Below are 19,622 nucleotides of genomic sequence, written 5' to 3' on the forward strand. Positions count from 1 at the left end.
GACTCAACTTTGACAAAAACCAGTCAGTGATTATCTATCATCCTCTGATCTTAACTAATAGTCAAAATAACTCACCAACATTAGTTGCCAGTAAGTTACCGCAATTGCATTTACAATACCTTAATACAGTAATTATGTTTTACAGTAAAACTGCTGTACTGTGAATGTGCTTTACAGTGAAACTGCTCTACTATAGTTGCGGTTTACAGTATGACACTGTAATTGTTAGTTTAACTAACTGTAAAGATGTGTTATGGTAGGTTTACTGGGCATTCTGTGGTATTTTATTGTAAAAATTACAGCAAGGACTAACAGTGTACCTGTCCACACTCCGTACCTTGGTCCATATGGGGACTTGAACCAGTGACCCTGAGTTTCCCAACCCAACACCCTACAGACCTATTGCCCCCCCCCAAATAACAAACATATAGCCATCCGCGTCTGCAAGATGTAAGCCACCTAAAAACAATTAGTTTTAGGAGCATGTAATAAAAGGAAGACAGCTAGGAAGAAATCTGCAATATGGACCCTTAGGGGTATTAAAACTCAAATAAGAGTATAAATAAAGCAATAATTATTGCCGGGATTTAACTGTAAATGTTAAAATCCCCCCGAACCTGAGATTAGTTTTTCAGTTCTGTTTAGTATTACATTTGGGATTATTGCATTTCCATTTATTTTTTCATTTAATAAAATCTACTGTTCAAGCAGTCGTGCTGTCAGAATTTAGACATGCTGTTAAACATCCCATAATCTATACTCATTGTCAGTGTATGTTAGAATGTTAGTTCATTGTGATGTGTTAATAGCTCAGAGTTTCCTTGATGTGTTTTCATGAGAGAAAAGTTTGAATATGATTTGTAGACTGAGGGAGAATCCTGGCTGGTGGTCTCTGGTATTTGGGACGAGGCCGCCACTAGCTGTTCAGTCCTCGTCATTACAAGGCAGATTATATTTACTGGTGTGCCTCCAACAGTAGAGGTGGTATAACTCATTTTAGGTTGTTTTTTTTACAACTGCTTACACACAAAAACTTTACATGTCACACGGTTTTTGAAACCTCTCACTCAAAGAGCCAAACTACACACTAAATCTCCAAAACCATAAGCTATTTCTCAGCCTTTCACTCAGTTTTCAACTGCATAAGACACTATTTTCAAAACCCTACACACATGTCTCTACCTAAGACACAAACATCTAATAGGAAGTGACTTGCTTTCCTTTTCCAAACACAACCAATGAAAATGCTACGCTTATTCAACTGAGGTCACACACCCACTCCTCACATGTGCAAACACTCATTTTTTAACTGATCACTAACCACTCACTGCTTAAAGCTATAGTGTGTAGTCTCTGTCGCCCCCCTGAGGAATTCTAAGTAAAAACAAAACTGTTGGTGTGGCCACACGATACAAGCCTTCTGTGATCACGCACTCACCCCTGTTGCGTTTTTCTTGAGTTTTTGAGAAAGGAGAGGCTCGGTAGAATGAAGATTTAACAAAAAGATTACAGTTTTTCTTGATTGCTTTGATGCAGCAGTCAACTCAAACTCCACATTTTTCAAAACAGTTAACACACAGGCCGAAACAGTGGCACACATGGTCAAAATGACACATTTTGTTGGCAAAAGTCTCTAATTGTGCCAAAACATTTAAAATATGCAACAAAAGCTAATTTTGCCATCAAACAACACAACTTGCAAACAGGTGTATGAGCTCTTCCAATCAACCATTACACAGAGGACAACAAACTACAAAATCAGTGCACCATTGCTTATCATGTTTTGCTAGCTTGCATGTATGGTCAATACACCATGCTGTCCTTTTGTCTGTATGGACAGTTTTCAACTTTACGTAACTTAAACTTTTCTTCTAGTCTTTTACTAGTGTCTATGTATAGTTAAGTAATGATTATTCTATTTTTGATATATTGTGTTGCCTGTTGTACTTGAATAGATTTAGAATTTGAACTGACGCTATCTTGCACTATGATACCATTGCACCTTTCTGCATTTTTCCCACACCGCTCCTTTAAACATGCTACAACCAAACTTTATTGTAAGGAAAACACTACTGATATCTTTCTTTGTATGTATGTATGTGTGCTTGGATGTCATATGTCTGTCTGCCTATGCGGATGTATGTTGTGTATAAGCTAAAAAGAATATTTTTATAAGATAAAATAAAGTATCTCTATCTATCTATCTCTATTCAAACTGTGGCTGAAAACTGAAATACTGTAAAATATTACACAAAATACATGTAAACCAAAATGAAATCTATTAGAGTATAAGAAATTAAGAAAAAAACATCTATAACAGTAAAGTATAAAAATCTATTACTGTAGAGTATAAGAAATATAAGAAGAAATATATAAGAAATAGCCACTATTGCTACTCAGTCTCTTGTGTCTTGACAATGGGGCCACGAGTTTCTTTAAGCAGGTCAAAGCAATCAAGAAAAACTGTAAATAACGAAATGACAAAAAAAAGTTTTAACGCTGCAGCGGACTGAAAAGATGCTTCTCCCTTGTGGATTCACATTTTACCGTCCCAAACATTTCTCAGTTTCACAAATATATTATCTTGAAGTTGTGGGTGGTTCCTTGGATAAAAACTCTCTCCATTGGTCCGTCGTCGCCCAAAAGAAGGCGTTATTTCCAAATTCATGTGTTTTAAGGGTTATTTCCGGTCACAAGATCCTATGTGGGTGTCAATTCTTTTCAAGCTACAGGAATAACATTATTTTGTTCTAATCTAGTCTGCACGCCAGCAGGGGCTGGCTCCAAGACGGATTGGCAAATGGTTTCTTCCTGCCGTGTGACAAAGAGCCTTCTCCTGTATGCTAAGTGACAGACATGATCTAATTAACACAATAAGCTGCAGAGTACATTGTGAAAATGTAACTTCTCCACCGAACATTTCACCTGGTGGAAGACGTTCTAGGCAGAAAAATTATAAATTAGATGAAAAATATATTTGATAAAACACCAGTGATAGAATATGTAATTAAATATAGGCTACATGCACTCACGTACTCTAAGCCTACCTGAGTAAAGATTTGAGGTACTTGTACTTCACTTGAGTCTTTTCTTTTCATGCCACCTTCTACTACCACTCTACAACATTTATCTGACACCTTTAACACATGATGATGCCCAGTGGCACTAATCTCTGTGGTGATGAAATGCTTTAAACGGCTGGTCAAGGATTAAATCTTTTAGCCGTTTTAACATTTATTCAAACCACACTCCTCTCTGTAATTACATTTACATAGCCAATCCATAATAGCATTTGTCCTTGTCAATTATACTCTGACTAGTCACAATGGGATTTAAAGATATCCACAATAACATTCCTCCCCTCATGCTGTTACCTTGTTGAGGTGGGGAGGCTTGTGTGCCCCTAGGATTCTGGAGGCTATACCGGCAGGGGTTTAACCCCTCCGGCAGGTTCAAACAAGCCGGGCAGTTTCCAGAGGAGAGGCCTGACGAAAAACAGCACACTGGCCCTCCAGGTTGGGGGTCGGGCGTGGGGCTAACAACCCCACCCCGGAAAAAAAACAAGATGTTACAGAAACGACGACAAGGGAACAAAGAGAGAACTTTGACCTGGGAGAGAAAGGCTCTTCAACTCGAAGACCTATGACGTTGAGTGGTGAAAGCCAGGAACTCCTGGAAGTCTCAAGACCGACAACCCTTCTTTCAACCAGGAAGAACATTACGTGGACCCCCCCAGGGGAAGAGAAAGAGAGGTCGGCCTAGAAACACCTGGCAGAGGGAGTTTCAGACAGACATCCAAAAGATGGGATATACCTGGTCACAGATAGAAAAGAAAGCCTGCAGCGACCGAGTTCTCTGGAGGTCCTTTGTCGACGGCCTATACCCCCCAAGAGGTGTCGGGCATAAGAAGAAGACAATAACATTCATAAAAGAAATTCAAGATAACTTTAACTTTGATTGTACTGACTTGATATTTTTTGCAGATATCCGTAATTCAATTCGTCCTAGTCATAAAGAACATTTTAGATATCATATCCACAAAGTCATTCTTCCTGACGCGGCTGTGGCTAAGTGGTAGAGGTGGCTAAGTGGTAGAGAGGTCGCCTGCCAATCAGAAGGTTGGTGGTTCGATCCCTGGCCAGTTCCGTGCCGAAGTGTCCTTGGGCAAGACACTGAACCCTGAGTTTCCCCCGATGCTGCACCATCGGAGTGTAAATGTGTGTGAATGTTTATCTGATGAGCAGGTGGCACCTTGTACGGCAGCCTCGGCCACAGTGTGTGAATGGTGAATGGTTCCTGTACTATGTTAAAGCGCTTTGAGTTTTTTTTTTATATAGTGCTTTTCTAGTCTTAACGACTACTCAAAGCGCTATATAAAAAAAAAAACAGTCCATTCCTATCTACAATAAACATTCTGGATATCTGACGTATAATTCTTACAGGAAGAACTTCAATTTCAGATCTATCAGGCTATCTACAATCCATTCAGAAAACACTAATTTCCTTAAACGATTTTAAAGGTTATGTTAAAACCATAGAACATGAGTCCATCCACACGTGCAAATGTTTTAACTAATGGTACTTTTATTTAATTGAAATGCACTTGAGATGTCTTTGCCTCTTTTGTGTTTGATTTGTGATTGTAAATTGTTTTTATATGTAACATACTTGTTCTGCTATCTTGGCCAGGTCTCTCTTGAAAAAGAGATTTTATATCTCAATGAGACTAACCTGGTTAAATAAAGGTTCAATAAAATTTGTTACTATGGTTACTATTCATAATTTCGATTTCAGATGTCCAAAATGGAAAACCATTCCAGATATCCATACGGTCATAATCAGAATTAGTTTTAACGAGCAAGTACGTGTGAACACGTTCAGGGAATTTGACTCCTGGCTCCTGTAAACATAAACATTTGACTATATGTACTTAATGTCATTTTGAATATCTAGAATACATTTTGACTTGAAGCTATTACGGATTACCAAAATTGCCATTGTGACTAGTAAATATGCAATTTCAAATATATAAAAGTAGGCCTAGAGTTATGGCTAGAAACAATGCAATTGCAGATATCCACACACATATTGTGGATTCAATGCAATAAATACCCAGTGTAGCTATTACTGTAAATGTAAAAGCAGCTTGCTCACAGAGAGTTAACAGTCAGCCCAACAACCACCGGAAGTGACGTGATATATCTATGGGTCAGCCTCACGTGAGTCTCCTGTCAGCTGATAACAGTCTGCAGCAGTTTGGCGACAACAGTCTGGACCAGAACCTCCCAACTAAACTGCTCCGTCATTGTTGTGATTCTCGTCCGACTGCTACAATGAAGGTTTTACTCCTGTTTGTGTTCGCGGCGTTAGCCCTGACCAACGACGCCCTGGTCCGGTAAGAATATTGAATATTAATACAAGTGTTGTTTTATGAGCGAAGTCAACACGATGTATGTGAACTAATGCTAGCTAGCGTGCACGTTACACAACGTTACCTAACGCTTTGTACTGAACACGGTCTAGTTGCACATTTTAAACCTGCAATATCTACAAAGTCACGTAGCTAGCTAAGTTGGAGGAGGAGTGTGTTTGCTAACAGCGACTTTAGCTCTATATATATATTCATAGAGCTAACGCTAGCTAGCTTTTATCTCCTCTGTTTCTTTGTAATCGACTGTTCCAGCCATTGACATATTCCAGCGAGGACAGCTGATCCTGTGATCCCAGCACTTCCCTGTAGGCTCATACCAATTCATCTTACTGGGGGTGCATCTCTTTTTTTATTTATTTTTTTATTTTTGCCATTGTGTATATGTATATTTATGGATTTGGCACCGTTTGTGATATTATTTATAGATAGATGGATAGATAGACTTTATTAATCCCAAATTGGGAAATTACTCTGTTATAAGCAGCAAGTTACAAGCACATACACACATACAGTTCCGAGTTGCTACAAAGCTAATTAAGACTATCAGCTCCACACAACTCTCTCTGGATTTCTCAGTATGACTATGTTCAGAAGATTGTGGCGTCCGGCGACTTTTGTGCGCAGAAACTGGAGTGAAGATAATGACCTCTTCTGAAGAGTCCATCATGTTTTTTTAATCCTCCGTGTCCTCCTTGGCTACTAGCAACTGTGTGGAGGAGGGGTGGGGGTGGTGCACGATCACGGAAGGCTTGTATCATGTGGACGCGCCGACAGTTTTGTTGTCATTACTTAGAATTCCTCATGGGGCGAGAGAAACTACCCACTACAGCTTTAACCGAAGGATTGTTCTTAGTTTTAATATTTAATTTCTTCAGGGGGGAATGACGATGCCGAATGCAGTTATTTGACTCTTCATGAACTCATTCAAATTGGATGGAGTTGGGAAATAGATTGAGTTTATTAGGCAGGTAGGTAAAGCTAATGCAGTGCAATACAACAGTCCAGTTGAACCTGATGAAAGGCCACAAGCCAAAATGCGTCCGCCTTACAATAAAGTAGTTCTATATGCTACAAGTGTTGCTGGAGTTTTGACTTTTTTCCCCTCTTCATGCACCTTGAAAGTAGCTGAAGTTGTGTCAGAAAACCTCTCCAATACGTACAATAAATCCTCACTCTTTATTTTCTGTTCATTTATCCTTTATTTAAGCAGAAAGGTCCCATTGAGATACAATATTTCTTTTGCCAAGGAGTGCTGGTAAAGATGGGCAGCAAAATAAAGTTTCATATACGAGGAAGACTGATAATATCACAAAACAAAACCTACCAAAACAGAAGAATCATGGCATATAATGGCACCTGTTAAAAGCAATAACATTGTTCTGTAAAAAACAATGACTCAGACCTATCGAGAGGTTGAAGATTTCTAGTGAAGTATACCCTGCAGCTCATTCCAAGCTTGCGGGGCGTGGGAGGAAAAAGCCAGATTTTGCCCAGCTCTGTTGCGATCAGTAGACTTGTATCTGATCTAGTGTTATAACTACTGGAGAAATGTGTGTAAACTGGATATGTACCGCGGTAATTTAGCCAGTAAAGCTTTTAACAATATAAATGAATATACCGGGAACATACAGGCTTTTTAATAAAGGTTATAATGTTCACTTTGTGTTGAAACAGCTGTTGGAACACTATTTACTTCAAAAAGACGGGTTTCTTTAGCCTACACTTATTGATATAAATTGGGTGCACAACATAATAGGAAAACCTGTCTCTTTCAACACAAACTGAACCTTTTAATCTTCATCAAGGGAGGATTTACTGTTGTATTAGACTGGATTAGTTTTAGCTTGGTGTACCTATGGCCACTGAGTACCAGTGGCCACAACATGTTCACTTAATGTGGACATGTTGTCACATGCATTGCTGCAGTATGCATAAGACTTGCAATATATTGCAACACTGATGTCTTGCTGTCACTGATGTGCCGATAAGGAGGAAGTATGTGGGTGAAATCGTATCTGCAAGGCCACCAGTGGTGTCTGTGTATTTCATAAATGAAGTAGCCTGACAATCAAACTTAATTTGTACTAGAGCTGTGCAATTAATAGAATTGTGATCGCGATTTCGGCTTCTAATAAGCACAAAAACAAGGTAATTGACAAAATCAATAATTTTGCACATTGCAGTTAGCAAGTAAACTATTATTTTGTCTTGTGTTCTGAATGACACGAATTTTTCATACAATGTTTTCTTCATTTTATCACTTGTTTTCAAAAGAAAAGAAATTGTGAACGTGTACCTATTTTGTGTTTTATTTAATATTATTCAAACATTTGAATATATTTTAAGGGGAATTCAAAAGGTTAAACGGGAAAAGTATTAAGGAATATTTCACAGTTCAGGGTGTTTTCAGTGTTTAACGGTTTCACTGTTTTTTGTTTTTTTTAAGTTCAATGAATGCAACATCTTTCCAAAAGTCAATCCGTAATCATGTTAAATAATCGTGATTTCAATAGTGACCAAAATAATTGTTTGTGTTTATTTCCATAACCGAGTAGCCCTACTTTGTGTTTGGTTATATTCTTCAACCCCCCTCCCCAAAACTAACATTCAGAGCCTGTGAATTAACAGTTTTTTTCCCTGTTTTTTTTATTATTCAGAATTCCCTTAAAGAAATTCCGTTCCATCAGACGTGAGCTGACCGACTCGGGGAGAAGAGCCGAGGAGCTTCTGGCCCACAGGCACTCCCTTAAGTACAACTTTGGCTTCCCCTCCAGTAATGGACCCACTCCAGAAACCCTGAAGAACTACCTTGACGTAAGCATCACTCTCCAAACCACTGAACTGTGGACTCTTAAGGCTTCCCTTTCCCCTAATGCATCGCTCCGAAGCTCAAAAGCCAAACTAGGGGAGAGCCACAACAAAGGCCCTGTTGTGTTGTGACCTCGGCCCGTTTCTGTAAATCCTCCCAGCTGAATGGTAAATTAGACTTTGCCTATCAAGACCAGAAAATCCTCTGTGAACACAGCTTTTTTTAGAAAAGGCTGATTCATTCTGGTGTTGACTAATATCAGCTTTTAGGTGATGAGCTGAGAGTGACCGAAGAGGGAACGTTTACCGCGTGACGGCTGACTCACTGTTGATCTGTAAGCCTCTTGATCCCCGTCAGCTGACAGAAAGTTAGTTTGTTTGCTCTCAACGTATTAGGTAATCACCTTTTTATCTTCAATAATGAAATCAGTCAGCCTTTCAAGATTGTAAGAGGGGAAGAGTGAAAAACATTTGACTCTGAGTGGCTTTAGATGGATAAATAAACCTGATCATCTTTTAAGCTATTGTGCTTCAATAGGTTTCCTATTTTGGGGTTTTACGTCAAATGAGTAATTACCCTAGTTACTACGGGTGGGGGCGGGGGGGGGAAATCGATACAGCATAGTATCGCAATATTTCCGTGGCAATACTGTATACATACACAGACGCAACGTATTGATTATATATATATGTATGTATATGTGTGTGTATATATATATATATATATATATATATATATATATTTATTTATTTATTTATTTATTTATTTATTTGAAGTTGGGGAAAGAAAAAAAAAAAAAGGAAATATATTGCAATATACGGCAGAATATTGCGACATGTTTAAAATTGCAATAGTATCATGATGAAATCATATCGTGGGGCCTCTGGTGATTTCCACTCATCAATAACAATATTTCTGTTGGCCAATAACCGGTATTTTCCACCAGGCGCGTCTGCGCTGTGTTCCGGAGGCGCCGCGAGAAATCTCGGCCATTCAGGTCTATTTTCACACGAGCCGCAGGGCGTTCAGACGGCCAGGCAGGAAGTGAAACAGCAAGAGAGTTTACCAAAACACCCCCCAAGTTAAACTTCCTGAAAAATGTTTTAAAAAACTAAATCGGGAACTCTTTCTAAAAATGCTTTATGTCACTGCCATTGGGTTAAAGGAAGAAATATCAAAGACTGATGCCTCAAAATCTGGACAAATAATCTAAACTGCTAGATCCCACTAACCAACCCAAAGCACAGATTAAATCAAGCGGCTATCATATGTTGCTCTGAAAAAGGAAGTACTTTGAGGGCCTGGGTGACTTGACAAATATCGCAGTCACATGAAACGGATGTTTGCGTCAGCTCCTAAATTTGTGGAGTAATCCTTTTGTTGTGTCACACTGTAACTGTGAAACTAGAAGTGATTTATTGACATGACTCTGTAACTATTTGACCTGCGTCCTTCGAAAACATTCGCTGACACCAAGAGCTGTCAGGCCTGACCTTTGCTTTGCTGTTGTTGTTTTAATCACTAGACCTGCTCAGTTTCTCTGCTGTTGACCCGCTTTCTGCTTTAAACGATATTTGTAATCCGAAAAAACATAAGACCAGCTCCAGAAGTCTGTGTTCTCGCTGTTGTTTACTTTTGGGATTTTAAAGCTCAGGTTCTTATGGGTAAACTTCTGCAAGCTTTTAAGATACACACAGTTGTAATAAACATGTTCTTATTTTTTTGTCCAGGCCCAGTATTACGGTGAGATTGGCCTGGGTACCCCTCCTCAGACCTTCACTGTGGTGTTTGACACCGGGTCCTCCAACCTGTGGGTGCCCTCCGTTCACTGCTCCCTCTTAGACATCGCATGCTGTAAGTTCAACTGTTGTTCGTTCGCTCTCTCTCTCTCTCTCTCTCTCTCTCTCTCTCTCTCTCTCTCTCTCTCTCTCTCTCTCTCTGTGTGTGTGGGTGTCCGAAATGCAACAGAAGCATTTCTACACATGACGATAGTTAACATTACACTTGGCAGCAGGTAACGTTAGCCTGCTGTTAGCTAGTAGCTGGCTAAGTGGTCTACTGGTGTCTGTATTTCACTGGAAGGGAATTAAACACCGAGCCCTACAACAGTCTGCAGCTAAAGACACAGAGGAGACGAGCTAATCGAGAAACTCAAGCTGCTGTTGTAAAATACTTTCTGCGATCTAGTGGTTCTTATTTTTATTTAACACCAAAAGATACCCAACCCTAGTCAGGGCTCCAGACTAACTTTTTTTCACTAGGAGCACATTGGCCCCCAACTGAAAATTTTAGGGGCACAACCAGAAAATTTAGGGGCACACACCGTAAATCAACATGCTAACCAAATATTCACATTTCTACTAATTTCCACTGTATTACTAATAAACACTTGGATAATAGAAATTACAATGTGCTGTTTCAAATTTAGTTTCACATTTTATTGTAATTTGTCTATTGTAAGGTAAACTGACAGCACCATCGCTGTCATGACAGTACACATATTTAAAAAATATACCAGCTCTAGTCTCCAGTCTACAATTACAATGATTGAATTCATTAATTATTAATTTCTTACTCACTGTAACTTGTATTCTTTATTCTTGTATTTGTATATTATTCTTTTTTTATTTTCATCATGACCGTTTTGAATTGCTCTTTACGGTTTCATGTAAAGCACTTTCAATTGCCTTGTTGCTGAAAGGTGCTGTAGAAATCAAGCTGCCTTGCCTTACAGCCTCAGCCTGTCAGTCAGTTCCCAGGGCAGATAAAACACAGTTGTCACTGCCAGGAAGTGTAACATCAACAGCACCGCGACCACTTTCGCCTCGCCGTTAATATCATATCGCAGCAAACGCTGTCTGCGTGAAGTTTTGAACAACTGTAACCACACTTGCAATCACTTTGTCGGCATTTCTGTGACTAACTGACTTCAACAAAACTGTAGTTTGTAGAGTAATTTGCTCCGTCCGCACCTCTGAGTGGGTGTGTTTGTGTGCGCGCGTCGGAGCTCCGCTCTCTGTCCTATGCAGAGAGGACAGATAAGCTTGCGCTTACGAGCTCTCAGGTACCCAAATTTCCACATTTAATGTGTAAAAAAAGGGGGCAAATTTACTGGTCGCACATGTGCGACTGGATGTAAAATTCAGTCGCACACTCTCAAATTTTGGTCGCAAAATGCGACCATTTGGTCGCAGTCTGGAGCCCTGCTAGTATAGTCTTCTAGGTAAAATGTTAAAGCTTTAAATGTAATCTTTCCATTCCTTCTCCTTTTTCACAGTGCTTCACCACAAATATAATTCTGCCAAGTCCAGCACATACGTTAAGAACGGCACTGCCTTCGCCATCCAGTATGGAAGTGGCAGTTTGTCGGGCTACCTCAGTCAGGACACGTGCACGGTAAGATTATCTCGCATGTTAGCATCGGAGTAAACTGTAGTTTCAGTGAAGCTTTACGTGACTAAGTTGTGTGTTTTTATTTTTGTTTTTTTTTATGTTTTTCTAGATCGGAGACATATCAGTGGATAAGCAGCTTTTCGGAGAAGCCATCAAGCAGCCCGGCGTGGCCTTCATCGCAGCTAAGTTCGATGGGATCCTCGGCATGGCCTACCCACGCATCTCCGTCGACGGGGTGGCTCCGGTCTTTGACAACATCATGAGCCAGAAGAAGGTGGAGCAGAACGTCTTCTCCTTCTACCTGAACAGGTGGGGACACGGAACCGGGGGCCCAAAACCCCCTCCAATGCATCACACCACTTCATAGTTTTCTGTTTGCGCCACTTTTTGCATTGTAATCCTTTTTATTTTTCTGTGATCTAGTTTCATTTCATTGTTGTCCTGTACTGTTTGGCTGTGCAGAATTGCCTTCTGTCCTAAGTTTTGCCAAGTTTCTGCAGCAGAAAAGGGAGAAAATATTCCGTCTAAAAGCTGCATTATTCTCCACGTGCTGCTGTAAAAGCCAAAGACAGAAAATCCTTTACAGCTGCACACTGGCAGGACTGACCAGTGTATGTAAAATCTGGTTAGGACACTCAAATGTTGCTGCCATCATACGGAGAAACAGCCTTCCTCCAAACACTGTGTGTGTACGTTGGTTAGCAGTAGCAGGGCCTCTGATAACAGAAGTAGATAAAGATAATGTGCAGATGGATCATTCTCACAAACGTGGTCATACCATTTAGTGACAGTAAAGAAGTTATGACAACATTTCTTGTCCCTTTCTAATAATAGTAATAATTAATTACATGTACTGTATAAAGCACTTCATCATAGACACTGAGTCATTTTTAGCAATGTGCAGTACAACAAAAATATGGTGTTTTTTGAAAATTAAACCATGTAAACCTATTGTGATATAACCTCTAAATACAATTATGAACCTGAAAATGAGCATAATATGAGCACTTTAAGTGTGGGTAGTGAACAAATTGTTGACATGCATAGATATTTAATTGTAGCACTGTCATCATTTTAGTTCATTAGATTTAGCATTTATAAGCTGCACTAATCATTTTTTTTACATGGATGAACTGACTGAAAAAGGTCACACTGAGAAATATCACCCGACTGCAGCGTTTTTAGTGCTTTTTAGCTCCTAGCATTAGGCTGCAGTTTCATTCTCGGCGCTCTCAACTATCGGCAACAGCAGGCAGCAAAAAAAGGGTGCTAATAAACCCACTGTACAGTACCTGGCCAGCATTAAATCCTGCATCTAGCTGGTGACGAAAGTTTAACAAATAAAAAAGAAATATCGGCCGATACGACTCCAAATGAATGCTAACGTTGCAATTTAAATGGGCAAGTGATTGCTGCCTTAACTATTTTAAAACAAACTCTCTGCATGTCTTGATACTGCAAGCGCTGAAACAACACTCTAAAGCCATCCTTAAAAGTTGGTCCTGAAGTTCCTGTCTCCTGTGTGGTCAGGAACCCGGACACCGAGCCCGGCGGTGAGCTGCTGCTGGGAGGAACCGACCCCAAATACTACACCGGTGACTTCAACTACGTCAACATCTCCCGCCAGGCCTACTGGCAGATCCACATGGACGGGTGAGTGGTGCTCCAATATTCCGGTCCAAACACAGAGATCATTATGTTATCATCATTCTCCAAGTCGGGCAGTTGTAGCTTCTCTGCCTGGGGATGATCCTAATCTGCATCGTAAACTCCACGGGGACAAACTAAAGTATGGAAACTCATACTTTTGAAGAGATTAAAGATTAAGTTAAGACTTGTTGACCATTGACTTCAGTGACTGAGAATTGTTGAGTTTGACTATATTTAAAAATAATTTGGACTGTCGGTTGGACAAATCAAGTAAATTGGAGACCGTGTGTGTGTGTGTGTGTGTGTGTGTGTGGTATGGGTGTGTGTTACTGAAACGTGTTGCTTTGTGTGTGTGTGTGTTACTGAAACGTGTGTGTAAATGGAATACTGAAAGTTGTTTGTTTTTTGGTATGTATGTTAAAAGGATGGCGAGGGCAGCGGTGGAAGAATGTGCCTGGAAGGGCATGGACACCGGGACGTCTCTGATCACCGGCCCCACTGTGGAGGTCCGGGCCCTGCAGAAGGCCATCGGAGCCACGCCACTCATCCAGGGAGAGGTGACACACACACACACACACACACACACACACTTCATTCAACCGCTCTGATCAAGAAGCACACTTTGATTACTTTATTTATTTATTTTTAAAGCTACAAGGCACACTGCAATTCTGTTGCTTTTAAAGAATACGTCTGATGATCAATATTTTCTTTAATGTACTCAATCCCGCACACCGTCCTGCTGCCATAAATACCCACTAGAGCAACAAATGTGGATTCATCCGCTGCTGAAAATAGTCCCCAACAAATGCACTATTTTCTCTAAAACCTACAGGGACCCGTGGTTTTAGGAAATTACTTAACTTTTTTTTTTTATTGAAACTGTATAGGCTATTTCTGTTTGTTTTATGTGATTTAATAAACTATAAGACACAAGTCTTGAATTGCTGGTTTGACAAAACCAGCAGTTTATCAGAATAAACATTTATATTTAACATTTAGATTTAGATTTAAGATTTAGATTTAAGATTTAGATTTAACATTTAGATTTAGCATTTAGATTTAACATTTAGGTGTAACATTTAATATTTGGATTTAACTATTTAAAATATCTCTAAGTTGAAAAATGTTGTAAATGTGCAAAAAAGTGACCCTCAAAAATTCATACCAGTTTTTTAAACATTGTTTGAAGCTAAATTTGACAAAATGTTGCCGTTATTTTCAGCGTGAGCCGCTTTACAAACGGCACCCCATAACATTAAAGTAGTTATTTGAGTTTCATTATAATTTTCTTTCTTATTGTATCGTCATATTTTCCAGTTAATTCATGTAACGGCAGGGTTCTCTGTTCATTGACTTTACTGTTGTGGAATCAAATCAAACGTAAACACTGTTTAATGCCGTTTTTATTTTCCAGTCTTGTCAGTTTGTAGTTAAAATAATGAATTTAAGAAATAAACAAAGTGCATTTAAAGCTGCAGTAGGTAAGATTGTGAAGATCCAGGACTTCGCCAACAAATTTGAACATAGACAACTTCTCAGTCCCTCCCCCCTTTCTGCTGCAGCCCAAACCGTCTCCTAAGCCCCTCCCACACAACAGAGTTTGACAGAACTGCCGACCGGCATGTCAGACAACATGTTCAATAACTAAACACTAACACAACGTTAACTTTACTCACCAACAGTAAAACGATGCTAACTAGCAGGCTAGCGTTAGCCATTTCAGCATCATATCAGACCGACCACTGTGCTAACGTTACTATCATCCTCACCAGCGTAGCTTTGTGGACTTTTGACTACTAATAACCAAGTGAAAGATAAATCATTCATGGTAATTATGTTACCTGTTGAGAGGAAATGTGGCTACATCTGCATCGTTCTTCAGATCTTTAAAATCCTGCAGCCACGCTACCTCTGAAAAGCCTCTCCAATATTCACGGAGTTTTGGAAAACCTTTCTGCAGCTCGTGCGCGGGGAGGTGGGAGGGGAGAACGCTCTTATATGCGTGTACGTGCCTGAGCAGTGATTGACAGGCAGATAGACCACCCCTGTGGCCCTGATTGGAGAAAATCAACCGGGAGCGGTGGAATTTTGCCAATGGCACTACAGGCTGTAGGAGGTGCCAGAGGAGTTTTTTATTTTTTTTATTTTACATAAATCATGTAGTTCTACTGGATCATAGGGTCAGTTTCAGCAAATATGACAGAAAGTTAGTTTTATAAGACTTACCTACTGCATCTTTAATAAGTGGCTTCTGGTTGTGTTTCAGTACATGGTGAGCTGTGATAAGATCCCGTCGCTGCCGGTCATCACCTTCAACGTGGGCGGCCAGTCCTACTCTCTGACCGGAGAGCAGTACGTCCTCAAGGTGAGCCGTGATGTTTATTAACCAGCAGGGGGCCACAGAGTCTGCTCCCGCAGCACCAGTACAACACAGACTGTGTTGCGTCATTTATAAAAAAAAAACTAAACAAGTGCAGCTTTTGTTTCCCTTGGCGAGCAGAGAGGAGGCTGCTTTGTTTGAGAAGTGATTACACATTCCCAGATTGATTTTTATAACCCTTCAGCAGCTCTGACTCTGTCTTTCTCCTAATTATTCAGGTGAGTCAGGCTGGAAAGACCATGTGTCTGAGCGGCTTCATGGGTCTGGACATCCCCGCCCCGGCCGGGCCCCTGTGGATTCTGGGAGATGTATTCATCGGTCCGTACTACACCGTCTTTGATCGGGAAAACAACAGGGTGGGCTTTGCCAAGGCCAAGTGAGCACGTCCTGCAAGAGCTGAGCATCCCAAGTTTTAGGAGACAAAAACAAATCTGAGCTGCACACGTTTTCTGTTGCTTTGCAATCCAACCGTATTTAGCAATAGATTTTGTGTAGATCCTAAATGCACTGATCTGAAGATTTTGTACGATTTCCAGCAGTGTGTGTGAAACCGACTGGAGATTTGATAAGTTTGTGTGGCGGGGGTACATGATCAGGAATCAGTTGATTGTAACAGTACTGCCCTTTCATAAACATCTTAAGTGATCATTACTTTTTTTAAATCAGGGATTTGTTTTAAATGAAACTTAATTTGCATTTTAGGAGAGAGTTGTTCCTCCACTACTGACTTTGAGATGTATAGTGATGTGATGGGCCTGAATAAACAAGTTTTTAAAAGGAGCAGCGAGTCTCAACTGGTTTGTATCTTCTCTTAGAAGATTATTTCATTAAAAGTTGCCTTAAAGCTCCCACGTTATGCTCATTTCCAGAAGTATTTGGGGTTTCTACATTGTTTAGATGCTTTGATGTTCAACAAACACTATTTCCAGATCTTCCACATATGTCCAAAAGAATCAAAATCTGTGCCCCAGAACCAGGCTTATAGCAGCTTTTTTTCAAATACACCGCACTTTCGCCGTATAAATTGCAGATTTTCGCGCAAAATAGCGGGCCTTGCATGATTTCATAATCCCCTTATTTTCGTTGCAAAAAAGTCCCATATATCTTAGCAGAAAGTTGAAAAATGTTGCGTTTACTTCACACAAGAGCAGCCATTTTCCCCTGTTGCCATGGGAATGTAATGAAGTGACATTATTACGCGACGTGAACATCATCGAAAAGCAGGGTGTTGGGGGGGATCACTTCTTTTTTTTATTTCTCTTTTTCATCAAACCGCAATTTTTGCAAGTTCTCGCAATTTCATTGCACAAAATTGCATAAATATCCCGCATATTTGGACCCCAAAATGGCACCTACTCAGTTCGCCTGGCGCATACGCCAAAAAGTTTTTACATGTTTCTCCCGCTGGCCTCGCCCACGAGTTTCTGCTCAGCTCAGAGACTTGAAATTGTGATGTCACAGGTTTCTAAATCTTTTTTTTTTTTTTTTTTTTTTTTTTTTCGGCTTGAGGGAAGTCTTTCAAATATGAAAAGTCCATGGATTAAAAAATTCTGAATAGAAAGGGTCACAACCGATCTGGTTTGCTGTTCGAGATGTCCTGTCAGCTTTCACAATGGTGGCCTACGGGGGAAATCTTTTTAATCCTTCTTTTTAAATATCAGTTAAAGTTCCGGGCGCCCAGAGAGCTCAGTTGGTAGAGCAGGCGCCCATATATAGAGGTTTACTCCTCCACGCAGCGGGCCCGGGTTAGACTCCGACCTGCGGCCCTTTGCTGCATGTCATTCCCCCCTCTCTCTCTCCCCTTTCATGTCTTCAGCTCTCCTGTCAAATAAAGGCCTAAAATGCCCAAAAAGTAATCTTTAAAAAATATATATCCGAAGTTCCTACAGTGTGAAACTGTGTGCAGGAAAAAATGTATTTACCAGCGAGACGATCTCCCAAGACTCAACAAAACCTTTAAACTTTATTATTCCCTCAATCACTTTTAATGTACAAAAAGTCAACTATACATTAACCATGTAGGCTATATATCCATAAAACAAGTTATTTTACTTAACATGCTCAATAAAAATACAGTCCACATAAAAACTTCCTCTCGGCGGTTTAGTATTCAGTAGAGTTCTCTTCACATGTATTTTTCACTATAAAATCCAGTTTAGTAAAGCTTGAACAGAGTGAGAGTGAAATCCTAATCGCAGCACCACAGCGAGCCGCGTCACTGCGGACACCAATCAGGAGCAGGAGATGCAGATCAAATCTATCGTGGTCATTTTACATCGTAAAAATGATATAGTAAATGTCCTGAAAATTCAATTTAGAAACATATATAACAAATGTCAAGTGAATTAAATACCTGAAAAATAAAATGTTAAATAAATGAACAAATCCTGATCATTACAACTTTCTAATAAGGCATCCTTTAGGACGGGTTTATTCATGGTTAATAAATCATGTGTGGCCTCAATTTCACTCATCTGTTAAACATGTTTTATAAATATGATGGCATTCTCTTAACTTTGATGTTATTGATTTAACTTAAAGTGCTCATATTATGCTTTTTCCCTTTCCTTTATAGTGTTATATATCTTTTTTGTGCACGTTATAGGTTTACAAAGTGAAAAAGCCCAAAGTCCCCCCCAAAGGGACTTACCATCTCCAACAGAAAACACTGTTCACCAACTGCTCCAAACAGCTCTGTTGTAGTCCAGCCTTTACTTCAGAGACACACATGGTCACTTTGGAACACACGTTATAATGCTCGCCTAGCTGCTAGCATGGCACTCATACTCTGCTTCTGACTGGCTAGTAGTCCTTACCTAGGTACTGTCAGGGTACGCCCTCATACTCTGCTTCTGACTGGCTAGTAGTCCTTACCTAGGTACTGTCAGGGCACGCCCTCATACTCTGCTTCTGACTGGCTAGTAGTCCTTACCTAGCTACTGTCATGGCACGCCCTCATACTCTGCTTCTGACTGGCTAGTAGTCCTTACCTAGCTACTGTCATGGCACGCCCTCTGAAAATTGAAATTTTGAGCATATCAACCACTTCATTTCCTACATTCTGGTGAATTTTTATGCAACAATTTGCGTCTTTTTCTGCATCAAGTTATGGTGCAAATGTTTTATTTATGTAAAGGAAATTATAATAGTTTTTTTTGGGGGGGGGTTGCGCTGCCCCCTCCCATCCCCCCTGTAAATTACGCCTATGACTCACACTTTAATAATTTAAGAATAGAGGATGTGGTTGCATGATAGAGGGTGTTTTAAAACCTGGCAACCTAAAAGTTGTTCTGATCAATCACTCATAACCGGTCTATAAAGCATTAATAAATGATTTAACTAATAAAACCATTAATTACAACTTGAGACCATTTTGATCGTTTTTTTAAGCAAGAATGTCAAACGTTGGATCGTTGAAATGTGAGAAAGTGCTCTTCCTGTCTTAGATACTAGTAAATGTAATATCTTTGAGTTTTGAACTGTGATACAAAGCAAAACATTTGAAGAGGTCACATTGGGCTTTAAATTAATGTGATTTTCACTGTTTTCTGATGTTTTATATAGACAAAACAAGTATTCGAGTCATTGAGAAAATAAACTGCAGATGAATCGATAATGCAGAGTCAGTTGCAGCCCCTCATCACAACGTATAAACCTTTTTATAAACGATGCCTTATTAGAGAGTGATCCGCTTATCAATTTGCAACATCTCCATTTTATTACAACTTGGATCTTACTTTAGTACTTTGGGCCGTCGTTTCTATCCGTCGTGAAAACATTGTACCCACCAGAGATCTGGGAACACGGTGACATTACGACAGAGAAGTCAGACAGTCCGTCAAGTTGTAAACACACCCAGCAGTTTACCTAAATCCAAAGGTTCCCAACCCCTGGGCTGCGGGCCAGTACCGAGCCACAAAACACTTGCTTCCGGACATGAGGAAACGCATTTCACA

The 19,622-nt window shown here is 40.0% G+C and overlaps 1 protein-coding gene across 1 annotated transcript; it reads left to right on the top strand.

The window, feature by feature from the left end:
- The first annotated feature begins 5,189 nt into the window (after positions 1–5,189).
- ctsd (cathepsin D) lies at positions 5,190–16,446 on the top strand. The gene is made up of 9 exons (XM_039795316.1): positions 5,190–5,395; positions 8,089–8,245; positions 9,971–10,094; positions 11,518–11,636; positions 11,743–11,942; positions 13,164–13,286; positions 13,708–13,840; positions 15,553–15,651; positions 15,885–16,446. Exons 1-9 carry the CDS (start codon positions 5,205–5,207, stop codon positions 16,044–16,046), a joined length of 1,308 nt encoding a protein of 435 aa, XP_039651250.1. The 5' UTR covers positions 5,190–5,204; the 3' UTR covers positions 16,047–16,446.
- The last annotated feature ends 3,176 nt before the right edge of the window (positions 16,447–19,622 follow it).

Source organism: Perca fluviatilis, chromosome 3, assembly GCF_010015445.1.
Source record: "Perca fluviatilis chromosome 3, GENO_Pfluv_1.0, whole genome shotgun sequence".
NCBI lineage: Eukaryota > Metazoa > Chordata > Actinopteri > Perciformes > Percidae > Perca > Perca fluviatilis.